This window comes from Hyperolius riggenbachi, chromosome 9, assembly GCF_040937935.1.
Source record: "Hyperolius riggenbachi isolate aHypRig1 chromosome 9, aHypRig1.pri, whole genome shotgun sequence".
Classification (NCBI taxonomy): domain Eukaryota; kingdom Metazoa; phylum Chordata; class Amphibia; order Anura; family Hyperoliidae; genus Hyperolius; species Hyperolius riggenbachi.
The window spans coordinates 88,357,292-88,383,909 of record NC_090654.1 but is presented as its reverse complement, the minus strand read 5'-3'; the positions used below and the strand labels follow the sequence as shown (position 1 = coordinate 88,383,909).

Below are 26,618 nucleotides of genomic sequence, written 5' to 3'. Positions count from 1 at the left end.
GTATATCACACTGCGTGCACTCACGTAGGTAGGTGCGTGCACTGAACTCAACAGGTATGTATATGCAGTGATGAGGTGGGTTCACTGAACACAACAGGTAGTTATATGCAGTTATGAGGTGGGTTCACTGAACACAAAAGGTAGGTATATGCAGTAATGAATTGGGTGCACTCAACACAACAGGTAGGTATATGCAGTGATGAGGTGGGTTCACTGAACACAACAGGTAGGTATATGCAGTGATGAGGTGGGTGCACTGAACACAAAAGGTAGGTATATGCAGTGATGAGGTGGGTTCGCTGAACACAACACGTAGGTATATGCAATGATGAGGTGGGTTCACTGAACACAACAGGTAGGTATATGCAGTGATGAGGTGGGTTCAGGAATGTAACAGGGTGTACATAGCTCAAACTCCCCAGTTCCTCACCACAGTGCTCGACCTGGGCAGCAAATCCACAGCAAATCTGATGAGGTGGGTTCACTGAACACAACAGGTAGGTATATGTAGTATTGGGTATTACAAGGTGCACCTGTCACACACACAGGTAGTCACTGAATGTGCTGGGCCTGGCTGGCAGTGGCACACACACAGTATGAATTATCAAGGCTGTTTATGCAACACAAGTGTCAGCGGGACACACAGAAAAAAAAATAGATCACAAGAACAAGATTAGCTCTCAAAAGTGCTGTTGTGGGGTGCTATTTTAGAAATAAGAATCAGCAAGGAGCAAGCTAACAAGCCTGCAACAGCCTAACTAATCTTTCCCTATGAGAGTCTGCCAGCAGCTGTCCCTTCTCTCACTACTGCAGGCACAAGAGTGAGTGTAATGGCCGGCGGAGCCTGTCTTTTAAAGGGGGGGGGGGGTGGCTCTAAGAGGGAGTGTAACCTGATTGGCTACAATGTGCCTGCTGACTGTGATGTAGAGGGTCAAAGTTGACCCTAATGGAGCATTATGGGGGCGAACCGAACTTCCGGGAAAGTTCGCCTTCGCCAGCGAAGGTGAACCACCCAAAGTTCGCCTGGAACCGTTCGCCGGCGAACCGTTCGGGCCATCTCTACCAAAGAGTAGGTACAGTTTCCCCCCCAAAAAAATTCCATATCCCCCTTTCCCACTACTGCATAAGGTAAAATTAGCATATAAAAAAAAATATTAAAATACAGGTAGTCCCTGACTCCCCGGTTAACGAACGAGATAGGGACTGTGGGTTCGTTCTTAACCTGAATCTGTTCTTAAGTTGGAACACTGTGCCATCTCTGACCCTGGGCCCTGTACCTCCTCTGTGCCCCCCTGTGCCTCCAGTGTCCCCCTCTGTGTCACCTCTGCCCTCTGTAACTGCTTATACAAGTTTAAAAGCCATTTTTTCTTTGAATTTTTTAAAATAGATTTTTTCAAAAATTATAAGTCCAATTTGAACAATTTTTTTACTTGTTCCCACGGAAGCAAGGAATCCATGGCGTTCATATCGGCGGGTCATTCGTAAGTTGGGAGTTCGTAAGTCGGGACTATCTGTACTACTTTATTGTTCCAAATTAGCAGCAAAGGAAGCAATGGCATAACTAGGGAGATTTAGGCCCCAGTGCAGGCACTCTATACATAACAATTCATATGCTGCACAAAAACCTGCCAAACTCTGCCACAGTATTAAAAGTGAAAGCAGGGGATGGGGAAAGAGTTACAACTGCAATTTGGGAAGTAATACTACCATTGAGGGAGGGACCCTAGTGGGCCCCTCTGGCCCAAGGCCTCGGTGCAGTCACAACCCCTGCATCCCCTATTGCTACGCCACTGTTTGGAAGGTCATCAGTTCTCTGCTATGTTCTAAAATCCTCTATCTCCATTTCCCATTTTTGTTTTACATTTTCAGCAGAAACTTTGAATCCTTACATTTTCATTAGTTATTTAGTTATATCCTATTTCTAAATTTAAAAAATAACAATTTTAGCACTGCCCTGCTACCTCCTTGCATCTCCCTGTAGCAGGAGAGAGGAGCAGAGATGGCCACTACCACTGCTGCTTGTATCTGACAGGGCGCTGTCCAGTTTACAGCCACATGCTTGCCAGCCATTCAGAAGCTCCCCAAATACATTGTAAGTGGCTGTGGGCAGCTCTGCTCCTCTCTTGCTGCATGGAGATACAAGTGAGTCACACATGCAGGGTGCAGGAATTGGGTCACCAGGAGGAAGTGGATGGCTCCACTCTGTACTACACCTAACCCAGGTTGTTAGTGTTACTGCTTTCTGCTACCTAAGGATTAGTTGTTCAGCAGGGATGGTCGTAGTCAGCCAACTTCGCTACGCTGGAACTACGCGTAGTTTTACGCAATTACGCTTCGCCAAACTTAGCACTGGCATGTGCAAGCGTAAATTTAATCCGTACGCGGAAAAATATATGCGAGAACCGCATCGTAGTATACTTCGCAATACACATGTTAACTATGCGTAGCAGGCATAAACTAAGCACAGCGGTACTTTGCTACGTGTAAATGCGGAAGTGTAGTTTTGAAACTTTGTCTATGAACTACGATGCGTAGATGTGAAATACGATGCGTAAATTCGCACTGGCGTAGTTTCTGCTCATCCCTGTTGCTCAGTAGAAATGTGAGGTAGAAGAAGCAAGGAGGAAAAATTGGCACCAGCTGGTACAGAATAGGGAGACTAGAGGAGAGGATAGTATGTGATTGGAGGAATCCAATAGCATGGCACTCACCTTAATGTATCACTGCTAGAATTTGGTATCTGAACACACAGGGCCCATATGCAATTCACTTTTTCACCTGCGTTTTCTCCCAGGTGATATTTTCAAAAATTGTAAATAAAATGCCTTTTAAACTACCAGCAAGCAAACAAATACTGAAAAATTTTTGACAGTACTTTTTCACCTACTTTTTGGTACTTACTCCATTGCAAATTGCTAAAAAGTTATTTTAAATCAAATCAAAAATTATCTCCTAGGAGAAAACTTAGGTGAAAAAGTGAATTGTATATGGCCCTGTGGCCCACATGCAATTCACTTTATCACCTGAGTTTTCACCTAGGTGATATTTTCACACCTTGTAAATAAAATGCATTTTAAATTACCAGCAAGAAAAAAAAAACCTCAAAATTATTTTGATAGTAGCTTTTCAACTACTTTTTGGTACTTTTCCAATTGTAAAATGCTAAATACAGTAGTTATTTTCAATACAAGATGAAAAATTCTCTCCTAGGAGGAAACTCAGGAGAAAAAGTGAATTGCATATGGGCCCTTTTCGCCTAAGTTTTCTCCTAGGTGATATTTTTAAACTTTTCAATAAAATGCATTTTAAGCCATCAGAAAGCAAGAAAATCCTAAAAATACATTTGACACTGTGCTGGAAAGTTATTGACAAGTGCTGGAAAGTTATCCTAAATCAAAGATAAAAAATCTCGTAGGAGAAAACTCAAGTGAAAAAGTGAATTGCATATGGCCGTTTCCTCCTAGGTGATATATCAGCGCTGCGTAATATGTTGGCGCTTTATAAATACAATAAATAAATAAATAAATATTCACATCTTCTTGGCATATATGCAATTATATTTTTCTCCTCAGTTTTCTCCTAGGAGATAATTTTTCATCTTCTATTTAAAGTAACTTTTCAGCACTCTTCAGGTGAAAAAATATCAAAAAGTTGGAGAAAAAGTACTATCAAAATTGTTTTGAGTATTTTCTTGTTTGCTGGTGGTTTAATACACAGTTTACAACAAGTTTGAACATTTCACCTAGAAGAAAAAGTGATTTGCATATGGGCCTTTGTCAATAAAACACACCAAGCAAGAAAATGCTCAAAATAATTTTGACAGTTCTTTTTATGTACTTTTTGGTACTTTTTCAATTGCAGAGTGATTAAAAGTTATTTTTAAATAGAAAACTTAGGAGAAAAGTGAACTGAATATAGGCCTATGTGTGCAACAGGCTCAGGATCGGAAATGCATTCCAGTGAATTATTAGTCTAGTTAACGGTACCTATATTTAAAGTGAACCACAGACGAAGCACCTGATGTATTTTATAATATATATCAGTGGGAACATTAGAGAAAACACCTACCCTGCTCTCCTTTCATTCTTCACTGCTCAGCCTGCTTGTTAGCAGCCCTAATAAAATCCCCAACTGAGCATTCAGTCTGGCTTTGCTCAGGAACCATTATAGCTGAGTCATTATAGCAGAGCCAGAAGGGGGCAGGCTTGTGCTTGAAAAGACATCAGAGAAGATAGACTCAGCTATAATGATTCCTGAGCAAAGCCAGACTGAATGCTCAGTCTGGGATTTTATCAGGGCTGATAGCAAGTAAACTGAGCACTGCAGTGAAGAATGAAATATAGAGCAGGGTAGGTGTTTTCTCTAATGTTCCCACTGCTATATATGGTAAAATACATAAAGGTGCTTCGTCTCTGGTTCCCTTTAAAGGGAACCCGAGGTGGGTTCTAACAATGCTATCAGCACACAGAGGCTAGGTCTGCATATACTGCCCTGCCTCTGTTGCTATCCCAATCCCCTAAGTTCCCCCTGCACTCTGCTATGCCCCATAAATCGTCAGCCGAGCTGTCGACACACAGCATGTCGCAGCCAGCTGTTTACTCCTGTAAGTGTCAGTCTTGGCTGCTCTCCCACCTCCTTCATAGCTCCGGTCCCCGCCTGCCTCCTTTCCCTCCCTGATTGTAAGGAAGGGACACAGGAGGGGACCGGAACTATGGAGGAGGCGGGGAGCAGCCGAGACTGACACTTACAGAAGTAAACAGCCGGCTGTGTGTCGCTGTGTGTCGACAGCTCAGCATATTCCTAAATTAGGGGGGGAGTGAATTGGCTCTCTTTTGTTATTCACATTCCTCAGTTGAAGTGCTGGTAGCATCTGGAGTAGGTGAATGGGTGGCCCTTGACACATTTTTGTTCTGTAAACACTGACATACATAAGATTGTATTATAGGACAAAAGTAAAATCAGTAATGCAAGTGCAATGCATTATTGCTTGGATCTCCATTGTAAGTTATTTTAAAATATGTACACCAATACACATACACACACACACACCACAAAGCTTATGCTTGCTGTTCCTGACATCATATTTGCCTACTAAAGTTAAGCCAAAGATAATCAGTTTCCTTTCAGCTAAAACTTACCATTATATTCAGCCTGTAATTTGGAGACCTCAGCAGCTTATCTCACTAAGGTAACTCAGACTGACATAGTGGTATCTATTATGGGCAGTGAAATAGATACAGATGCAGAAGTTTTCTTTTCCATGTATATAAAGACACGCTGGAACCCTTGGGAGAAGGTCCTTAGGGTCTATGGTTAAATGAGTTCTCATTAATAATAATTGTTATGTAAACAACAACTAAATTAACATTTATTTCGCAAATGAGAAGGTGACTTGCTCAACTCTCAATTACTGGCCTTAAAGACCTAAAAGATTATTTGCATTTTGGTTAATAGTTAAAAAACAAATACTTATATGTACAAAAGTCTGTATGTATGGTCTTTTTGTGTGAATCTTTGAGGGAGAGAGAAATCTAAATTCTTTGAAACTTTTAATAAACCTGTTTAGACCATGAGACTGGGGCGTTGCTAGCAACAAAGATCATTGGTACGTGCCCCGGATCTATTTTGGGGTGCCCCAGATGTCCCCCAGGTAGAATCAGCTGTGGTGCCTAAATGGCGGGCATCCTGGGAGTTGTGGTGCATACATCTGGGGTATGCTGAGTGCTGTGATGCCTTTATGGGGGCATGTAGAGAAATGTGGTTCTTCTATGGGGGCATGCTGGGAGTTGTGGTGCATCAATAGGAGGCCCGTGGGAGCATGAGAGAAGGTGAGGGAATGCTATGGGGGAACTGCCAGATAACCTGGCGGCAGGCCAGCCCACCCAGCAAAAGAAACCAGGTAACTCTGTTTAAGTGCCTGGATATGCTGCATTTTGTTTGTATTAATGGAGAGGGGACTTCATCTAACATTTTGCTAGGCAGGCCTACTTAGACCGCTGTTAAAGGGAACCTAAACTGAGAGGGATATGGATGTTTCCTTTTAGACAATACCAGGTTCACGGCAGTCCTGCTGATCTCTGTGGCTGCAGTAGTGGCTGAATCACAGACCTAAAACAAGCATGCAGCTAATCCAGTCTGACTTCAGTCAGAGCACCTGATCTGCTTGCTTGTTCAGGGGCTGTGGCTAAAAGTATTAGAGACACAGGATCAGCAGGAGAGTCAGGCAACTGGTATTATTTTAAAGGAAAAATCCATATCCCTCTCAGTTTAGGTTCCTTTTAAGTTCATGTAAATTTGGCCGCACCCATGACCCATGACATTCTAGTGCATCGCCACACCCATTTTCCTGCTGGAGTGCCCAAAAGTGCCCCAGATCTCTTAGGATCCTAGCAACGACCCTGCCATGTGACCTAAATGGCGAGACACACACCATCAGGAAATGCAGCTTACTTAGAACAGAGAGGAACACAGAGTAAATAGAGAAAATCCCAATACCATAGAGATCATCACCTCACTTTACAGACAGTGACATCTTGTGGTTGCAGTTTAACTAATAATGTTGTTACTACCCCACAGTGGGGCAGGCAAATGTAAATTAGATGTTCCTCCTCGCCAGGCTCAGCTCCCAGGATCAATTGCAGTATGGGACAGAACGCTGAGGCGTTGGGGGCGGGGATCCTATTGTTTATTCATTTATAATATATTATTAGATTAGAAATAAGCATTTGGGTGGAAGAATGCCCCAGAAAGTATATGTAAGGGGCACAAAAATGAAGAACACAAAAGTTTGTCTCGGATCCACTTTAAATCCTCAACCACACATCCTGATAAGGTATTTTTGTGCTCACTTTCTAATCTTGCTACTTTGGCTAAGCTATCTTTACAACCTTCACTTCCTCTTTCTCGAGTCTACTACCTTCCTGTCCTAATTATATATTTTTGTGCCTTTCAGATAGTAACTGGTGATATCAGCGTAGAGTTATTGATTTTAAAATATTCTTTAATTTCTTATACAATTTTCTCAATGGTCTCCTCTTTCCTTTTGGGTCTCTAATGCTGAAAATAGACGGGTCGACCGGCGGCTCGATTAGCCGCTGGATCGACCCCAACCGCATCCCCGCTCGTCCGCGTGGATCGATTACCAGCTCGTCCCAGCCGGCGCTTCCTTATCAGCGCTTGATTCCCTGCCATTGTCCGCGGGCGGGGATCGTGCGGGCGAGGGTCGAGCGGCTTGATTGGGCCACCTTAATATTATCAGCTGGCCGGATCAGCTAGTTGATACACGGTACAGAAACGTACCGTGTATCCCCAGCATAAGACCTAGTTCCAAAAAGACGAGGGGGTGGTCAGATACTGGGGCTATGACAATATCAGATTTCAATTTTTCGAATAGTAAATTGTGAGACACCATATAATAATCCAAACGTGAATAAGAACCATGTGGATGTGGAAAGAAAGTATAATCTTTCTCAAAAGAGTGTTGGATAATAGCCTGAATGGAGGAACAGGCTTTTGACCACAGTTTTCAGTATACAGACACTGAACCAAGGAATATGGTGCAAATATAATGTTTTATTGCAAATGCAGGCATACATGCAAACATAAATGCAATATCATGCAAACCAATGCACAGCACACAATATATACAAAAACCCGGGAAAGCAGTGGTAAATATATAATGCCCTGACTAACTATCTATCTAAATATATACAGAAAATATATACACAATCGCAGTACAAAAAGAGATCAGGCAGAATATCAGAGTCAGCAGGAGAGCAAGGTCAGCAACAGGTTATCAGAGAAGCACGGTACCAGGGATTAGACAAAAGCAAGGTCTCAGACAGAATAAACAGGTTTGGCAACAGGAAGGCATACACAGGAATCAGGGCAAGGAACAGGAACCAGGGTGTCCAGAAACGCAGACCTGGGAACTCAAAGTTCTGGCAATTAGCAGGGGGAAGAGGCAGTCCTTAAATAATCCATGTGATAGCAAACACAGGATGCAGCTGGTGGTGAGAGTTCACTTGAAGCCACCCGGAGGCCAAACAAGGAACTGCAAGTCCTTATAATAGTATTCACAGGCCTCCTGCTGGTGGATGGTGGAAGTTCAGGACAATGCAAAGTGCTCAGAGCCATCTACTGGTGGGATGATGTAACTTCATGATAGTCCTGCTCCATGTCGCCACCAGCAGGCAGAAAGCAGCAACACAAGGTTCCTGACAAGCGGGACTGCGGAAAGGGACACACAGACTTCTAGAGGATGGAAGAAGCCTTTGCGTCATCTCAGATTCATTTAAGCATTTATCATGTCTTATTACAAGATCTTGAATCCCTTTGTAGAAGCATCACACTCCTCATCTGTGGGTTGGAGGATTTGGAGAGGTGAGCATCATGTTAATGCCGCTGAACAAACAGTTACTGGCATTCTGCAGTCCTGACAATAGGTGCAGGGAGAGAAGAGATGCAAAATAAAGTACACTGAAATAATACCTTGCATGGCAGATAAAATCAGGGCTGGATTTATCATAAGGCAACTGATGATGAAAAGGCAGCTCACGTCCCTCCTCAAGTGCCCCCCCCCCCCCCCGCCTTCCCCTTTGCAGTCAGGGCTGCCATCAGCATTTTCTGGGCCCCATACTTGGCAAACCTACAGATCCCCCCTCACACCAAATAACAATCTGATAGGTAGATAATAGTTGCAGGCGGGAAGTCATCGGCAGATTGTGCGGGGGCGGAGCCACAGTATGTGGGGTAGAGTCAAAGCAGCTTGATTGTCACCCATAACATCCTCCCACCTGCATTGATAAGTGTTCACCAATCATGCAGCGAGGGAGAGGTAGATGACCACACAACTCCTTTTATGCCATGGTAGAATAATTGCCAGCAGAGGCTTGAGTGGCACTGCCACTGTTTGGGCCTCAGACCCTTACTGGGCCCCATACTACTGTTCCTCTTGTCCTCCCCCCCGAAGGTGGCCCTGTATGCAGTGTCCTGAACGGGGTGTAAATGAGAGGTTACTCGCTCTGGTTTCAGCATTCCACTGACAAGTTTTCCCTTCAGTCGGGGGCATCTCTAGCGACCTAATACTGAAGATAGCTGTGACTACCTAATACTAAGGGGCACATGTAGCTATGAAGGGTAAGGGAAGTAAGGGTGAAGTGACAACTGGGACAGCTAGCACACTTGCAGTGCAGTTTGGTGGGTGTTTGCAGGTTCATGCAGGATGAAGTCTAAGGTGCCAGGACATTTGTGATGTAAATTTTGGCCTGGATACAGTAAAAGCAAACAGCTATGACTTCCAGGATGACCTCATATAATGTGTGTATTACTTGATAACTTGGCACACTCCAGTCGACTGGTCCTGTTTGTCTTTGCTGAAGTACCAAGGAAATAAATCAGGCTTAAGATCACCCAAACAAGGTTTTTTAAGGTGCTGTACTTCTAGCGATGTATGGGCAGATCGAAAAAGAGACAGATCTCTCTGTTATTGAATCTGATCAGAGACACATCTGTTGGCTGGCCATATACTGCAGTCCAATCCCTGGACCCTGATTGATTTCAGTATAAAATATATCAGGAATCAACCTCAGGATGCTGTTGATGCAGGCTGGCCACACTTTGAATGTAAATATCCCCCCAAGTCGCGTCAGCTGGACAATTGAGATTCTACACTGCACTGGCATGCGGGGACATTTAACACTTGGGGGACAGTGGCCAGCGGTCCCCTGCCTTCATTGGTCTTCAAGATATCACATGCCGTTGCAGCTTATGGACCACATCAGACCAAGATTTCCAGCATGCTCCATCCATACATTGGTCGAATCATTGATCGGGTATGCTTTCTTCGTACCCGTTTTTATCCGATTCGATAAAATTATCAAGTCTGATGGTCGATTAGGCCATAATATCAATAGATGTATGGTCACCTTTACTGGAATTTACTGGGTTGGTAATAATCGCAGCATTTAGAGTAAATCATTTGGTGGGAAATGTGTATTTTTGCAGCTTTGTTTACCTAGTGGTGTAAGGGCTACTGGTTATTGGACCAGCTTCCTAGGTATCTGAAAGATCAGCAAGAGAATGTCCAAAAAATGCTATTTCATGTAAGCCTTGGCTACCCCCCAAAAAATATGTTCTTGTCCAACAAACACTGCCAGAAAGTGCTCAAGTAATCTGATTAAAACTTTACTAGCCATATTCACTCATCACTAGTCAGACTATTGATGTCTATAGGCTTGTACACACGTCGGATTTTTTTAAACGACCCATCGTTTGGACGTCAAATCGGGCCAGGCGGATCGTTCAAGACCAGTCTAATCAGCTGAACGACCGGACTGTACACACGCCCAATTTGATGTCCGGAAGACTGAATGACCGGGCGTCCAAACGACAGGTCGTTTAAAAAAATCCAACGTGTGTACGGGCCTTATCTAATGTTGATTTGTTACTGTCTTGCCACATTACCCCAGTTGTTGCTGGATCACATCTCAGTAGAGGAGGGATCTAATATAATTTCAGCTACTGCAGCTGTAAGCTTTGTACTGCTCACTCCTGTACAAGCCTATGCTGCTTCCATGTCTTGTTGATCCCTTGTGCTTCTGCCTCATCACAAATAACAGCCTATCCTGATCTGTTTGATTGACTGAACAATTGAATATTGATGAGGGAGTCTATAATTTCTGTAGATTCAATGTTTTTATCAAATGTACAGTAATGTCTAATCGAACTCCCAAACCCTTCCTAGGAGGCATTTCTACATAGCTCTTGCCTTCAAACTCCTTGGCTAGCATTGACCTTGACACCCCACCTCATGCATAGTGACCTTTCTAACTTTGATCTCCTAATCCTTTCACTTCTCTTCAAGGAATTTTATATGGACCTGCTCAGTTAAGTACAGAATTATTCTCACATATGTTGAATGGAGCAAACACTTTAACCTGTGTTTTATTTGATTTATGTTTTATTTGATTTGCTAATCTGACTTTATTTATTTATTTGACCACCTCTGTTAGCTTATTTGTCCATTAAAGTAAATGGGAACCGTGCTTTAAGAACAAAAGCCAGATACTTACTGTGAGAAAGCGTAGAGGAGCCGCCGCCATGAGCCAGCGGCAGGCGGCTCCTTCCGCGCATAGTGAGCCTGCACACGGAGAGGCAGCCGCCTCCTCTCGGTATGAGGCGGCTGTCTCCGTGCAGGGCTCAGCGAAGCGCGGAGAAACCGCCGTGTTGGACGCGGCGGTTAGCGCGCATACCCCCGCTGCGGAGACACCGCAGAGCGGGGCTGCTGTGGCTGGGACTCGTAGTCCCTCTAGTGTTAGAGTGACGCGCGCGCACTCAGGCAGGGATTTTATGGCAGCCAGAAAGGAGTCAGCTGACCAGGCTGGTCAGCTGACTCAGGCTCCACTCATCATTGGCCCAGCACTTAGGGAGGTGCTGGGGGGATACCTGTGTATATATACCACGGGTTGTTCACTTGCCTATTGTCTGGCGTTGCGATCACATATGTGGGAGCACCCAGATCCGTAGTCAGATCCGCAAGTGTGCCGGGACCAGCTGGAGCTGTAATCCTGCACTTAGCTAGTTTCTGTTGATAGCTAAAGTACTAGTTTGATTGTGATTATCTGTTATGACTTTTTGCCTGCCTGACTATCCTCCTGAACTCTGACCTTGTACCTCGATATTTCTGATACTCTGTTGCCGAACCCCGGCTCGTCCTTAGACTCTGTTTCTGCCTCCTGATCTTGTACCTCGATATTTCTGATACCCTGTTGCCGAATACTGCCTGTACCTAGACTCCGCCTCTGCCTTCTGAATCTGTACTTCATCTGTCCGTGTGTGTACGACCTGGCTTGTCCGACCTCGAGAACCGACCTTACACTTGGAGGCGGTTCCTCGTCCTGTCAGTGACATCTCCTCCTGAGTGTCACTTTCAGACCATCCTTCCTACTGTCAGTCTGACTCCTCCCGTCTTGGAGAGCTCAGGTCTGCGGAAGGAATCTGTGCAGTACTCCTTGCTGCACTGAGGCCTAGTCCTCTAAGTGTTACTGTTACACCAAACACTACACTCTACTCAGGTGAACAGAGGTTAGCTAGTATATCGGATTATCGGTGATACTGCAGATCACTTATAATCTGGTATACATCTGTATTCCCAGTGATACTGCAGATCACCGGTAATCAGATCCTCTCTGCGCTTCACCGATCGTTACACTTACCTAAGGAGATGGAAGGCTCTGAGTCCTAATGAGCCTTTCCTCTCCCCGTGCTCCACTGGCAAAGGTGACTTCGGAAATTCTTTGGGAGTGCATATCTTTCAAAAAAGCTCTTATGAGAGCTGATATTCTTCTGATGTGTTTTTTGTGTGTGTGTGTGTGACACAGACGCATATGTACAGCCCTGTCGCATCTGGACCTTGCTGTGTACTGTAGCAGGCCCAGCACACAGTAGTAGAATTACCAGTGCAAACATTTATGCTGTATTTGTGTGACAGCACACTATATTATACCAGTGCATAACTTTCCACACTGTATTATACCAGTGCATACCTTTTCCACACTGTATTATATCAGTTCATACCTTTTCACACTGTATTATACTAGTGCATACCTTTCCGCTGTATTTGTGTGACCACACACTTTATTATACCAGTGCATACCTTTCCACACTGCATTATACCAGTGCATACCTTTCCACTGTATTTGTGTGACAGCACACTGTATTATACCAGTGCATACCTTTCCACGCTGTATTATACCAGTGCATACTTTCCACTGTATTTGTGTGACCGCACACTGTATTATAGCAGTGCATGCCTTTTCACACTGTATTATACCAGTGCATACTTTCCACACTGTATTATACCAGTGTATACCTTTCCACTGTATTTGTGTGACCGCACACTGTATTATACAGTACTGGAGGGGAAAAAGCACAGAGACAACGGGAGCCCAAATGGTGCAGCATGTCACAAGTAATGAGTATTCGAAAAAAATACTTCTATAGCAATACTCACAAAGGTGGGTTGCTCAAGGGACAACCGACCACTTCAGGCATGTGGAGTATCTTAAACCTGACTCCACTCAAGTATACCAGAAGTCCTGGAATGGGTCGCTCTCTTAGCAAAAAAATCTTACGCACCTTGAGTACCATAGGTGGTGGAGTTCCACCCTGGATCAGGTGCGCAAGACTCCCCTCCCTAAAAGGAAAGGGGAGTAGGACACAGTAGAGGGAAGAGGTGCCCAATGTGTGTAAAAATCTCTAAAATCAATAAAATGAAAAGGATGAGGTGACTTACCTCACAGACGACAAACTCCCTTTAGGTAAGGAAGTTTAATTGAAAATTAAGCACATGCAGCGCGTTTCTTGAGACCATGCCCACTTCCTCTGATGAAGCAGGGCTAGTCCCTGTAAAACAGCTGTCAGACTTCGCCATCCCCCCACTGCTGTAACTTGTATGTGTCTACCCAGCCACTAATAAAGGGTATTTTAGCAGCTGTGCCCATCTCTCTTCATCTCTACCTGACTTAAATGCTACTAAGTAGCATCGGGTACTTTGTGGAACTAGTGGAGAGAGATGCCACAAGGTACAGCTTCCACTCATCCATCCATCCATACCATCCTGATGTGGAAGCTGATGAAAGACTACACAGAAGTAGCAGCGGGTCAGAATGAATTTGTTGGCCTCACACAACAAAGCCTGTCACTGAACAGAAACAGTGTATGATTTACCTTGTAGTACTTCTGGACGGCCTTCACTACACAAACATTGCCGCCGAGAGGACTGACAGTTTATGTCCTGGGAGTCACACTTCTCTCAAACAGACATCAAACAAATGACAGCGCTCATAGGACTCGATTCACAAAGCGGTGCTAACCTAGTTAGAGACTTTAGGGGCCTGATTCACAAAGCGGTGCTAACAGTTAGCACGCTGGTGAAAAGCCCTTTATCATGCCTAAACTCAGTTTAGGCATGATAAGTTTAGGTGTGATAAGTTTAGGTGTGATAAGTTTAGGCATGATAAGTTTAGGTGTGATAAGTTTAGGCATGCTAAGTTTAGATAAGTTTAGATCGCTTGCAAAGTCCCGCACGCAAAGCAGCGCCATTAAACTTTATACGAAGTACTCCAGACTTTGCTAGCATAAAACTTTTGATCAGCTGTGCACTGCGGTGCTAAAGCAGTTGGTGCTTAAACTTATCATGCCTAAACTTATCACACCTAAACTTATCATGCCTAAACTTATCACACCTAAACTGATCACACCTAAACTTATCATGCCTAAACTGAGTTTAGGCATGATAAAGGGCTTTTCACCAGGGTGCTAAGGCCTCGATTCACAAAGCGGTGATAACCCAGTTATCACGCCTAAAAGACTTTAGGCGTGATGACCTTTTCACCACTGAGTTATCACCGATTTTTCCTGCTCTTCGCGCGCTCTTCCCATAGGGCTTAATGGGAGCTTCGCGCGAAGCGTCGGGTGTTGCGCGCGCACTTACGCGCGTACGCGCGTACGCGCAGCAACTTCGCGCGAGTTTCTTCTTATCATGCCTAAAGTGACTTTAGGGCCTCGATTCACAAAGCGGTGATAACCCAGTTATCACGCCTAAAAGACTTTAGGCGTGATGACCTTTTCACCACTGAGTTATCACCGATTTTTCCTGCTCTTCGCGCGAAGTTACCGCGCGTAAGCGCGTTCGCGCGTACGCGCGTAAGAGCGCGCGCAAAGTCCCATAGGGCTTAATGGGAGCTTCGCGCGAAGCGTCGGGTGTTGCGCGCGCACTTACGCGCGTAGGCGCGTACGCGCGTACGCGCGGCAACTTCGCGCGAGTTTCTTCTTATCATGCCTAAAGTGACTTTAGGCGTGATAAGGGCCTTTTCACCATGGTGCTAACACTTTGCACCGCTTTGTGAATCGAGCCCTAGGCGTGATAAGGGCCTTTTCACCATGGTGCTAACACTTTGCACCGCTTTGTGAATCGAGCCCTAACTGTTAGCACCGCTTTGTGAATCAGGCCCCTAAACTGGCTTTTCACCAGCGTGGTGCAATGGTTATCATGCCTAAAGTCTCTAACTGGGTTAGCACCGCTTTGTGAATCGAGCCCTAGGCGTGATAGCCATTGCACCAAGCTGGTGAAAAGCCAGTTTAGGCGTGATAAGTTTAGGTGTGATAAGTTTAGGTGTGATAAGTTTAGGTGTGATAAGTTTAGGCATGCTAAGTTTAGATAAGTGTAGATAGCGTGCAAAGTCCCGCACGCAAAGCAGCGCCATTAAACTCTATGCGAAGTGCACCAGACTTTGCTAGCGCAAAACTTTTGATCAGCTGTGCACTATGGTGCTAACGCAGTTGGTGCTTAAACTTATCACGCCTAAACTTATCACACCTAAACTTATCATGCCTAAACTTATCACACCTAAACTTATCACACCTAAACTTATCATGCCTAAACAGAGTTTAGGTGTGATAAAGGGCTTTTCACCAGCGTGTTAACTGTTAGCACCGCTTTGTGAATCAGGCCCATAGGCTGCAACTGAATTGTAGACCAACGGAGGCATGCAGAGCTCCACAGGGGCTAAATGCATGTCTTGAATGCAAATCAGATGCAAATCATGTACTAGTCCTAATCTATAATTTGAATGCAAATTGATGCACATGGATGCAGCTAGCCATAAGTATACTTACATGAGTTTTGTACAGCAGGAGACATTGGCAGCGCTTCCAAACAGAGGATGCACCCGAATTGACTACCTGCAATAGATGTGCAGAGCTCCACAATTGTGGACTAAAATATACAACATGCATTCAAAACAGGTACAGCAAAGGAGGACGTTAGCTTCAGTATAAATAAATATGTGCACAAATTATTCCCTACTAGACTTCCCCACGGCGATGACGGGTCCTCTCGGGGAAGACCTACCGCTAGTCTAACGATAAAAAAACAATTTTTTCCTAGTGCTGCTAGTCATAAAATGGTATACACATTTCTCTCAAACAGACATCAAACAAATGACAGCGCTCATAGGCTGCAACTGAATAGTAGACCAACAGAGGCATGTAGAGCTCCACAGGGGCTAAATACATGCCTTGAATGCAAATCAGATACAAATCATGTACAAGTCCAAATCTATAATTTGAATGCAAATTGATGCACATGGATGCAGCTAGCCATAAGTATACTTACATGAGTTTTGTAACTCATGTAGGTGGTAGAGCACGGGAGCAATACACGTTTGTTATTTAAAGGTAAGTCTGGATCGCCTAGGGTAGTACCTCCAGCTACTCCTAGGCGATAGAGTTTTCCTCCTTCTTGGGACAAGCAGAAACCATATGCCCTTTGTCAGCACAGTACAGACATAATTTCTCCATCCATCTTCTGTTTCTCTCAACCTCAGAAAGTTTGGCGTGCCCAATTTGCATTGGCTCGTCAGGCAGTCAGAAAGCATAGGAGCAGAAAACGTACATGAAGCAAATCTCCCTGAAACCTTAGTCCGAGTCTGCTTCTGATAGCAAACTCGCCTGTCAATCTTTATTGCTAATGATATAGCTTCATCCAATGATTTGGGCTCGGGGTGGCCCAACATGAGATCAGCTAATGCATCAGATAACCCTGACAAAAAGCAGTCCAAAAGTGCATACTGCCCCCACCTGGCTGACACTGCCAAGATCCTAAACTCAGCCGCGTAAGTTTCAACGGGATTGTGCCCTTGCCTGAGGGTCTTTAATCTCCTCTCTGAGGTTGCTGCTAAATTGGGATCATTGTAAATCACTGCCAGAGCTTTAAAGAATTCCGCAACTGAGGACAAAGTCTCGTGCCCCGTAGGGAGACTGTAGGCCCAGGACTGAGAATCACCGGATAATAAAGTCTTAATGAAAGTGACCCTCTGACCCTCTGTCCCTGAGGAAACTGGCCGTAGCTCAAAATATCATAAACACCTGTGTTTAAAATTTCGAAAATCGGAGGAGTGCCCTGAGAATTTTTTAGGAGATGGCACCCTGGGTTCTATGATTTGTGGAGAGGGCACTTGTGCATTCGGGTATTTCAAACGGTTGACTGTTTGAATCAATTGATCAATCTGGGTCTGTTGCATGTTAACCGTTTTAATAAGCTCATTAACATTGGTTGCCAACAGATCCACCCGATTGCACAGTGTCTCCATAATATTTCTGGTCTGCTGTTCTGTAACGGTTGGGTGCTGCAACTCAGACGTCTGATTATAGGTGATCTTCAGTATCACCAATAATACAGACACTATGGGCTCGATTCACAAAGCGGTGATAATCCAGTTAAAGACTTTAGGCGTGATAACCATTTTTATCATGCCTAAACTCAGTTTAGGCATGATAAGTTTAGGCATGATAAGTTTAGATAAGTTTATATCGCGCGCAAAGTCCCGCACGCAAAGCAGCGCCATTAAACTCTATGCAAAGTACACCAGACTTTGCTAGCGCAAAACTTTTGATCAGCTGTGCACTGCGGTGCTAACCCAGTTGGTGCTTAAACTTATCACGCCTAAAAACTTATCACACCTAAACTTATCATGCCTAAACTTATCATGCCTAAACAGAGTTTAGGCGTGATAAAGGGCTTTTCACTAGCGTGCTAACTGTTAGCACCGCTTTGTGAATCAGGCCCTATACCTGATTATGTAGTGATCTGCAGAATCACCAATAATGCAAGTATAGCTGGTAGAGATACTGACAGAGTTGTGTATTAGTGCAACCGTAACTTTAATAGTAGAGAGGAACTTTACCAGAGGAGCTGGTAAAGTACTATCAGTACACTGACTGTATATACTAGCACCGACCTTTCCAAAGGGCTGGAATAGGTACAAACAGTGAGAGAATAGGAAAATACAGACTAGTCCTTCACCAGAGGGGCTGGCCAAGTACTAGTAGTGAAAGTGACTGTATAGACTTGATCAGACATTTCCAGAGGATCTGGAAAGGTGCTATCAGTCACTAATGGAGCAATAAGAAACTATCTCCGCAGAGAAGCTGGTAAGACAATAGTACCTCACCAGTGGCGAGGGCCCACTGGTGAGTAGAGAGGTCAGACAGGCTAGGTTCGGCAACAGAGAGATAAGTATCAGTACAGAATCGTGAGACAGAAGAGTAATCAGTAATCAGGCAGAGTTTAGCAACTAATCAGATAGGCAGAAGTACAGAAGCGTTAAAGAGACTCTGAAGCGAGAATAAATCTCGCTTCAGAGCTCATAGTTAGCAGGGGCATGTGTGCCCCTGCTAAACCACCGCTATCGCGCCACTAAACGGGGGTCCCTTCACCCCAAACCCCCCACTGCAACACTTGGTCGCAGACTTGGTCGCTCCTGGAGGCAGGGCTAACGGCTGCAGCCCTGCCTCCAGTCGCGTCTCTCAGTGAAGGAAGACTGAGAGGGGCGGGGGAGAGGCGGAGAGCAGGGCTGTGGCGGTTAGCCCTGCCCCAACCAGGAAGCGCTCCCCCGCTGCACCGAGGTTATTTGGGGGGTGAAGGGACCCCCGTTAAGCCGCGGGATAGCGGCGTTTTAGCAGGGGCACACATGCCCCTGCTATCTATGAGGTCTGAAGCGAGATTTATTCTCGCTTCAGACTCTCTTTAAGCAGGAAGCAAGGTCAGAGGTATCGCCAGAATCATACACAGGTTTAAAATACAATATAACAACAATTCTAGTCTTGGTGTGAAGTCCTTGGTTTCAACACCTGGCACTAGTCTAAGGTGTGAGCGCTAACACAAAGTATTTCTTGACAGCAGACAGGGAACGAATGAAGACTGGAGGCTTAGGAAGCGGAGGCACGCTTCCAGCCACTCCCACCACGGAATCTGCCAATCGGCGCGGCGAGAGTCATCAGTGACGTCAGCCGACCGGCAGGTCGGCTGACGCGCCTTCTGCCCGCATAAATGTCCTGTCTTCGTGCATGCCCGTGCGAGACAGAAACCCTATGAGCTGGAGATAACATCATTGCCGGCGTGCTAGACGCCAAGGGAACAGATAACACTTGAGAGCCAGGGAGAGAGGCGGCTGCAGACCCCCCCTACGAGTCAGCAGCCGCCAGATTCATGCTTGTTACACTTACATTATGGCGACAGGCAGAAAAATGGCTAGCAACAGCTTGTTCTGACGTGCTAGAGATGATTTATGTGCTGAGATGCTCATTTTGAGCAACTGTGTGGTCATTCCAACATAAATCAGTCCGCAGGGGCAGTGCAGAAGATATACTACTATGTAGAGTCACATGTGCAATAACCATTTATAGAAAAATGTTTTCCTGTTGTAAGATGTGTAAAGATATTCCCCTTCACACAATAGAATTACACATGTGACAAGACAAACAGGGAAAAATCCCTTTTCTTGAAGTACTAATTAAATTAGTAATTCGAGAACCAATGTCTGCCCTGACCAAACTATCATCAATCGTAGGTGCCCGTCTATATGACATAAGTGGAGGTTCCTGAAACTCTCTAACCTGGGGAAAGCCTTGTTTCAACAAAGGATTGCATAACTCTAATGGATAATCTCTCTGGACAAACCTGTTAGCCATTTCTTTAAGACGTATATCCTTCAGTGCAGGGTCAGATACGATTCTATCAACTCGATCAAATTGATTCTTAGGAATGTCATTAGCAATACGGGAAGGATGAAAGCTCCGATAATGGAGTAATGCATTTCTATCAGTGGACTTCCTAAATAGATTGGTGGCTAATTTTCCTCCAACCTTGGTAACCACCGTATCCAAGTAGGACACAGATTGTACACTACACGTAAGGGAAATACAAGGAAAACAAGAATGTCATTTTTCAATGAAACATTCGAGAGTCAAATGTGGCCCCACCCAGATCAAAAAACATCATCAATGTATCTCCACCACCCCTTAGAGTGGCGGAGAAACAATTGATTTGTGTACACAAACAACTTTTCGTAAAGTCCCATATATAGGTTAGCATAAGTCGGGCCACGTTTGACCCCATAGCCGTACCCCTACACTGTTCTTAAAATGTATCTTCAAACAAGAAATAATTCCTTCTCAAGATCACCTTCAACAGATCGATCAAAAAACATCTCTGGTCATCAAAAACATCTGAACAAGTTTGCAAATAATGGGAGACAGCCTCCACACCTCCATCATGAGGGATGGAGGTGTAGAGTGACTCCACATCAATTGTAACCATTAGGTCATCATCATCAAGGTTCTCAAATTTGCTAATCACCTCCAGGAACACTTGAGTGTCCCTGAGGTAAGAAGGCAAAGCTATCAACATAGGTCTTAAAATACAGTCTAAATATTTGGCAATTGGAAAAAATATCGAATTCACAGCAGCAACGATTGGCCGCCCAGGTGGATCGACCAATCGTTTGTGTACTTTAGGAAGCACATACATAACAGGAGTCACAAGGTTATCCTGAATCAGAAAAGTAGCCAGTTTCCTATCTATGATGTTATTATCCAAAGCAATCCCTTAACAAACGATCTATCAACTTCCTCAAATCCTACATTGGATCCCGATCCAAAACTCGATAAACATTCCTATCCCCTAACTGGTGTAAGATCTCAGCACGGTATTTTACAGTGTCCATTACGACAACTGAGCCCCCCTTATCAGCGGGCTTGATTGTCAAGGGCTTTTTAAAGTGATTGGAGCATAAAAATAGATGCAGTTCCCCATCAGGTCCTCCACCAGATGGGAGGGCATACATTTAGGAGCCTAGCCTGATTGCCTGACAACAGGACATCCAGACCATTTTAATTGGCTCTCTAGTGAAATAGCTACTATTTAAAGCCACTTGAAATTGTATGTACTCAGAGGGCTTGTCGGCTTGATAAAGAGAGGAGGCTCCTCTCAAAACGTCACATAGACTTGCCCTTTTTAATGCCTTTGATACTTTAAAAATAAAGAGCTTGAAATACATTTGAAGATGGTGCTGGGTCTCTTCTCTTGGAAATTCTGCTTGCTGTTCCTGGAGGCAGAGGGACAATGACCAAAAGCACGTCGCATCTGGATGGTTGGGTGCTGTCGCCTACTACTTGTCTACCAGCGTTAAGAGCTTGCAATTACTCTAAAATTAGGCAATGTTATCGTCACCTAATGCAAACGTTCTTTTCTCCCGCAGGAAAACCTTTCTTGGGCAATTTTATCTCCATATGTATCTTTTCCCCCCACTGCTGGCAGTGACTGGATAGTGTCCTGGTTAAGGGCTTTGCTTCAGACACAAGAGACAAGGGTTTTAATCTTGGCTCTTTCTGCTCAGTAAGCCAGCAACAACTCAGTAAGGTGACCTTGGGCAAGACTCCCTAACACTGCTACTGCCTATAGAGCATGCCCTAGTGGATGCAGATCTGGTACTTTGAGGGAGCCAGGAGAAAAGCACAATATAAATCTTATGTGTCTTGTCTTGTAGGTAGGTAAACTCCTGATGTTTGCCACTACAAACCTTGGCCCCCTATGCCATACTGACTTAGCACCAACACAGCTGTGACCTGCTGGGAACACAGCCACAGTTGCTAATCCCCACTGTTATTCACTATAATTTAAAATAGCCCCCAGCAAAAAAATCTCCAAAGCTCCAGCTGGAGCTTCCCAATAGGCCACTGAGTGGACCTCTGAGAATCCACCACATCACAAGAGTGTTGAGGTTCAGGGCATAGTAGCGGTGGGTGTTGTGAGCGTCTCAAGGTGCCAGGTATTATAGCAGCAAGTGTGATTGAAAGGCAGCTACCCAGCACAAAACCTTGTTATTCATCATCCGGCCTGTAGGAGCAGCATTTAAGCAAATGACTCTTGTCGCTCAGCAATTGCCCAGGTGAAACTGACAATTGAATGTCTATGTAACTCCAGAGCAATGACAGCTGAAAGAAACTCACATGCAGTAAGCTTTTAATCACCTCGTACTGCATATGGCGCATGTCTGACTTACCAAAAAATAGGAAAGAAATATTGAAGTCAATCGGAAACTGTAAGGAACAGCGGGACCGCCGCCGCCGGGCAGGGCAGCATGGCGGCGACCTCCGCTTCCCAGCCGGCTGACTCCATCGTTCATGCGGAGCAGCCGGCACACTCTGCTAGGGACACCGCTGCCGCGACTGGCGACACGGCGGCTCTCGCATGGTGGCAGGCGGATTTCAGTCCGCAGGCGGACGTGGACCCGGGGCCTGGCCTCTCCATTACCCAGAGGCAAAGGGTCACACGTACGCGCGCAAAGAGGCAGGACTTTTACCTCCTACATAGGAGGCTCAGCTGACTCACTAGTCAGCTGACATCAGGAAGTGTCTGGATTGGTTGGGGCTCTGGGGCGGCGCTGAGTAGCTCTCTAGCTACAAATACAACTTGCCTGTCAGTAGCAAGTTGTCTGCTGTCGTGAATACACTGTTGTGTTAGCGCTCAGACCTTAGTGCAGTGCCCTGGTGTTGATACTAAGGATTTCACACCTTAGCTTAGGAATATTATTGTATATAGATCTGTGTTTTGACTCTGGCTATCCCTGACTACTCTATCTCTTGCTGATCTTGTACCTTTGCCTATCCGATCCTTGTTGCCGACCTCTGCCCGTTTACCGATTACTCTTCTGTCTTCCGCTCCTGTACCGCTGCCGTCATCTCTGTTGCCAAACCCTTGCCTGTCTGACCTTTCTCCCTTCAGTGGAACGTCTCCCACTGGAGGGTTATCTGAGGCTTGCCTCTCCGAGACGCCTGCCCCAAGCAGACGATTACTGCTAGGGGTCGAGATTCCTCACTCAGCCTGGTTAGAGGATCTCACTCACGGGTTCCCATTCAGAGGTAACCACACCTCTGAGGAATTACCGTGAGGTGGATATTTCCACACTTCTGTGATATTACTGTCTTTATTGTGTTACTTTTGCTGAGGTGCCCAGAGGTTAGCAATATATCTGTATTATCGGTGATTCTGCAGATCACCAATAATTGGGTATATATCTGCATTCTTGGTGGTACTGCAGATCGCCAATAATCAGATTCTCTCTGTGTGCTAAAATCGATCATGAGAGAAACATCTTATTTTAAATGATTTTTGGGGAAAGTGCTAAAAGATATTTTATAGTTAAAATAAATACGTACTATATTTTTCAACATATAAGACGTTGCGGACTATAAGACCATCCAAGGTTTAGAGGGCAAAAACAAGGGGGTTAAAAAATATATTAAACCTGGTGCGTTCATATCCAGGAGTGTCTTGTGAATGTTCTCCCTAATTATTTTGTCCCCCTTGTACCTCATTCAGTTCAATTCACTTTATTGTCATTGTGTAACACAACGAAATTACTTTTCATGACAACCCCACGGTGCATATAGGGAACATAGTGATAGTAACAAGGAAGAGAAGAAATTGTACACATATGCCAGGTATTACAGATATTTAAACAATTTGTACACAGTGTTAATTATTTCAGAGAGGATTCAGAGTTCATCAAGTTTATGGCAGATGGGAAAAAGCTGTCTTTCAGTCTGTTTGTGTGTGTGCGGATTGATCTAAAACGTTTACCTGATGGAAGGAGCTCAAACAAGGCATTTCCAGGGTGAGTGTTGTCCTTGATAATGTTTTTGGCCCTTCTTACGCTGCGAGTATTATACAAGAGTTCCAGTGATGGTAGTTCAGTGTCAATAATGGCTTCTGCTGTTTTTTTTTTTTTTCAGCTTCTCTAATCAATACATTTTTATTAACGTTTGAGAACATAAAAAGGTTACAAGCATTTCAACACTGGCAAAGGGCAAGTTTGTAACATCCGATGGTACAATAGAACACGAATATAAACTTGAACTCATCATGGTTGGCAGAGTTGGTGTACATGTGTTGAATAATAATCTACAATGGCTGGTGGATAGTGCAGCAGGATAGAGGGAGATGTAGGATAAGCTGACCCAAATTGGAGACTAGGTATGGATTTTTGGCCAATCAATATGTAAGATGTAGGGAGGATCTATCTCATGACTGTGACATCTGATAGATCTTTCCATTTGTAAATTGAAGTCTACCTGTCGTTTCAGCTGTAAAAGAGTAGGGATTTCTGAAGTCTTCCAGTTCGCTGTGATAAGGCTTCTGGCAGTGCAGAGCACCTGAGATATTAAAAGACGGTATCTAATAGGGAAGGACGTTATTCCTATGTGGAGGAGTGCTAGTTGTGGAGTAATCTCCACATGTGATTGCATAACTTCACCTAGTAATTTTGCGATTTCTTTCCAGAATGGTTGTATTAGGGGGCATTCCCAGAGGAGGTGGAATAAGGAGCCAATTCCTGTACAGCTACGCCAGCAGAGTTGGGAATTTTTGGGTGAGAAATTGGCGATCTTTCTAGGGGTATAATACCATTTCAACATAATTTTATGGAAGCTTTCCCTATGATTCATACAGGAAGAGAAGCGTTGGATATTTTTGGTGGAGGTGACTATATCTGAGTAGTCAATTGGGTACTTGAGATCATCTGTCCAAGATTGTATGTATTTTTTCAGCTTTGTATATCCATTTTTCAACAGTTCTTTGTACCACAGGGAAATACCACCTCTAATGTCAACTGGAGAGGAGAGAAAGGCTTCCACTTTTTTAGAAGTAGTCGGTAGAGGGAGACTGTGTTCCGTGAGGATATATTTAATGCGTATGTATTAAAAGATATCTTTGGGTGGGATTGAATATTTCTCTGTTAGATCTGGAAAGGATAGAATTTTAGAAGTGTTAGGGATAAACAGATCTGTTATATGAGATAAGCCTGCTTCTTTCCATTTTTTTAGATCGAGGTCAGGGGTTAGTGAAGATAGCGTTTCTATAGGCAATTTGAGCAAAGCAGTATCTGAATTGATTTTGGGAATTTTTGTGAATTGAGACCAAGCTATAAAGGAGGCCAAAACTGGGGGGTAGTTTGATTTTGCTGTTTTAAACCCTAGAAGCTGAAGCGATAGGAGGTGCAGAAGACTAGAGGGAGATGTGGAATTTTCTATGTGAACCCATTTTTTGGGAGAAGACGTTTTCCACCAATCTTTAGAAGCGTCTAGGAGGCATGCATAAAAGTATGTTTTTAAGCAGGGAACCCCTACTCCTCCTGCTTGTTTTGGTACTGTTAGGATGTTATATGCTATCCTGTGTTTCTTCTTACTCCATAAGAAACTTGCAATAATTTTGTGTAGTTTGAGGAAGAAGCTATTGGGTACTGGGATGTGAACTGTTCGGAAAAGGTACAGTAGTTTGGCTAGAGTTTTCATTTGAAAAGCGGCAATCTTTCCAAACCAGGAGAGTTCAATCTTGGAGATTGTTTCTAGCTCTTTGGGTATTGCTGAGAGGAGTGGGAGGTAATTGATTTCATATAATTTGTTAGTAGAGGAAGGAAGTTTTATACCAAGATAGGGAATATATTTCTTAGCCCAGTGAAAGGGAAATGTGTCAGATATTTGTTTTTTCATTGAGGGAGAGATATTGATCCCTAACATTAGAGACTTTCCTTCATTAATTTTGTAGTATGAGATTGCTGAGTATTCATTCAAGGTAGCTATTATATGTTCTAGAGATTTAATAGGGTCTGTCACTGAGATTATAACATCGTCAGCAAAAAGACCGATCTTATGTGTTTGTCCATGGATATCTAACCCTTGGATCTTGCTGTTTGCTCTTATCGCTTCAGCTAGAGTCTCTATGGTAAGTACAACAATGAGTGGTGATAAGGGGCAGCCTTGGCGTGTGCCATTGGAAATGTGAAATTCTTTGGAGTAGAACCCTGCTACATTGACTATGGCTGAGGGAGCATGGTAAAGGGCCATCACAGCTGTTAAATAGGGACCTGTAAAACCAAATTTTAGAAGTACTTCCTTGATAAATCCCCAGTGTACTCGATCGAAGGCCTTCTCTGCATCCAAAGTTAGAAACAAGGAAGGCCCTCGATCGAGCTCCAGAAACTTGAGCATATTAATAATTCTGCGGGTGCCATCAGTTGCTTGTCGTCCCTTCGTAAACCCCACTTGGTCCCAATTAATCAATTGAGGTAAAATATTTACGAGTCTGTTTGCTAGCAGTTTGGCATATATCTTAATGTCAGTGTTTAGTAATGAGATGGGCCTGAAGTTTAATGGAGAATCTGTACTTTTCCCTGGTTTGGGTATGACTGATATAATCGCCTGGGCCTGATGTTTAGGCATTGTGCCTGAGTTCATAAAGGAGGAAAAAAGTTCCACCAGTTTGGGAGCTAGGACATGGTCAAATGTTTTATAATACTCGTTAGAGAAACCATCAGGTCCAGGGGATTTATTACTTTTAAGGGACTTTATGACTGTTAAAACCTCTTGAACAGAGAATTGATTGTTTAGATCCAACTGCTGTTCGGGGGATAGCTTGGGAAGATTTAAGGGGTCCAGGAATTTGTGGATAAGAGACGCAGGCTTCTGCTGTTTTAACAACTCGCTGCAGGGCTTCTCTAGTAGCCTTCGTGCAGCTGTTGTACCAGGCCGTCATGCAATCTGTCAGAACGCTTTCTATAGTGCATCTGTAAAAATTAACCAGCAGCTTCTGTGGGAGGTTAGCGCTCCTTAGTTTTCTCAGAAAGTAAAGTGCACAGAGGAGAGGGCTTAATACACAGCCCTGTGGCACTCCAATGTCTGTTTTCCTAGTCTGACAGTTTGAGGGCGATTAGTAAGGA

At 44.3% G+C, this 26,618-nt stretch overlaps 1 protein-coding gene across 1 annotated transcript in view; it reads right to left on the bottom strand.

The window, feature by feature from the left end:
• Nucleotides 1–26,121, bottom strand: part of LOC137533457 (olfactory receptor 10A7-like) — a 31,530-nt gene extending 5,409 nt beyond the window's left edge. Inside the window, exons 1-2 of the mRNA XM_068254843.1 lie at nt 25,418–26,121; nt 20,027–20,222 (exon numbers count right to left, since the gene is read on the bottom strand). Coding sequence (XP_068110944.1) covers nt 20,027–20,222; nt 25,418–26,121 — 900 coding nt within the window. The remainder of the gene's footprint in view (nt 1–20,026; nt 20,223–25,417) is intronic.
• Between the last annotated feature and the right edge of the window lie 497 nt (nt 26,122–26,618).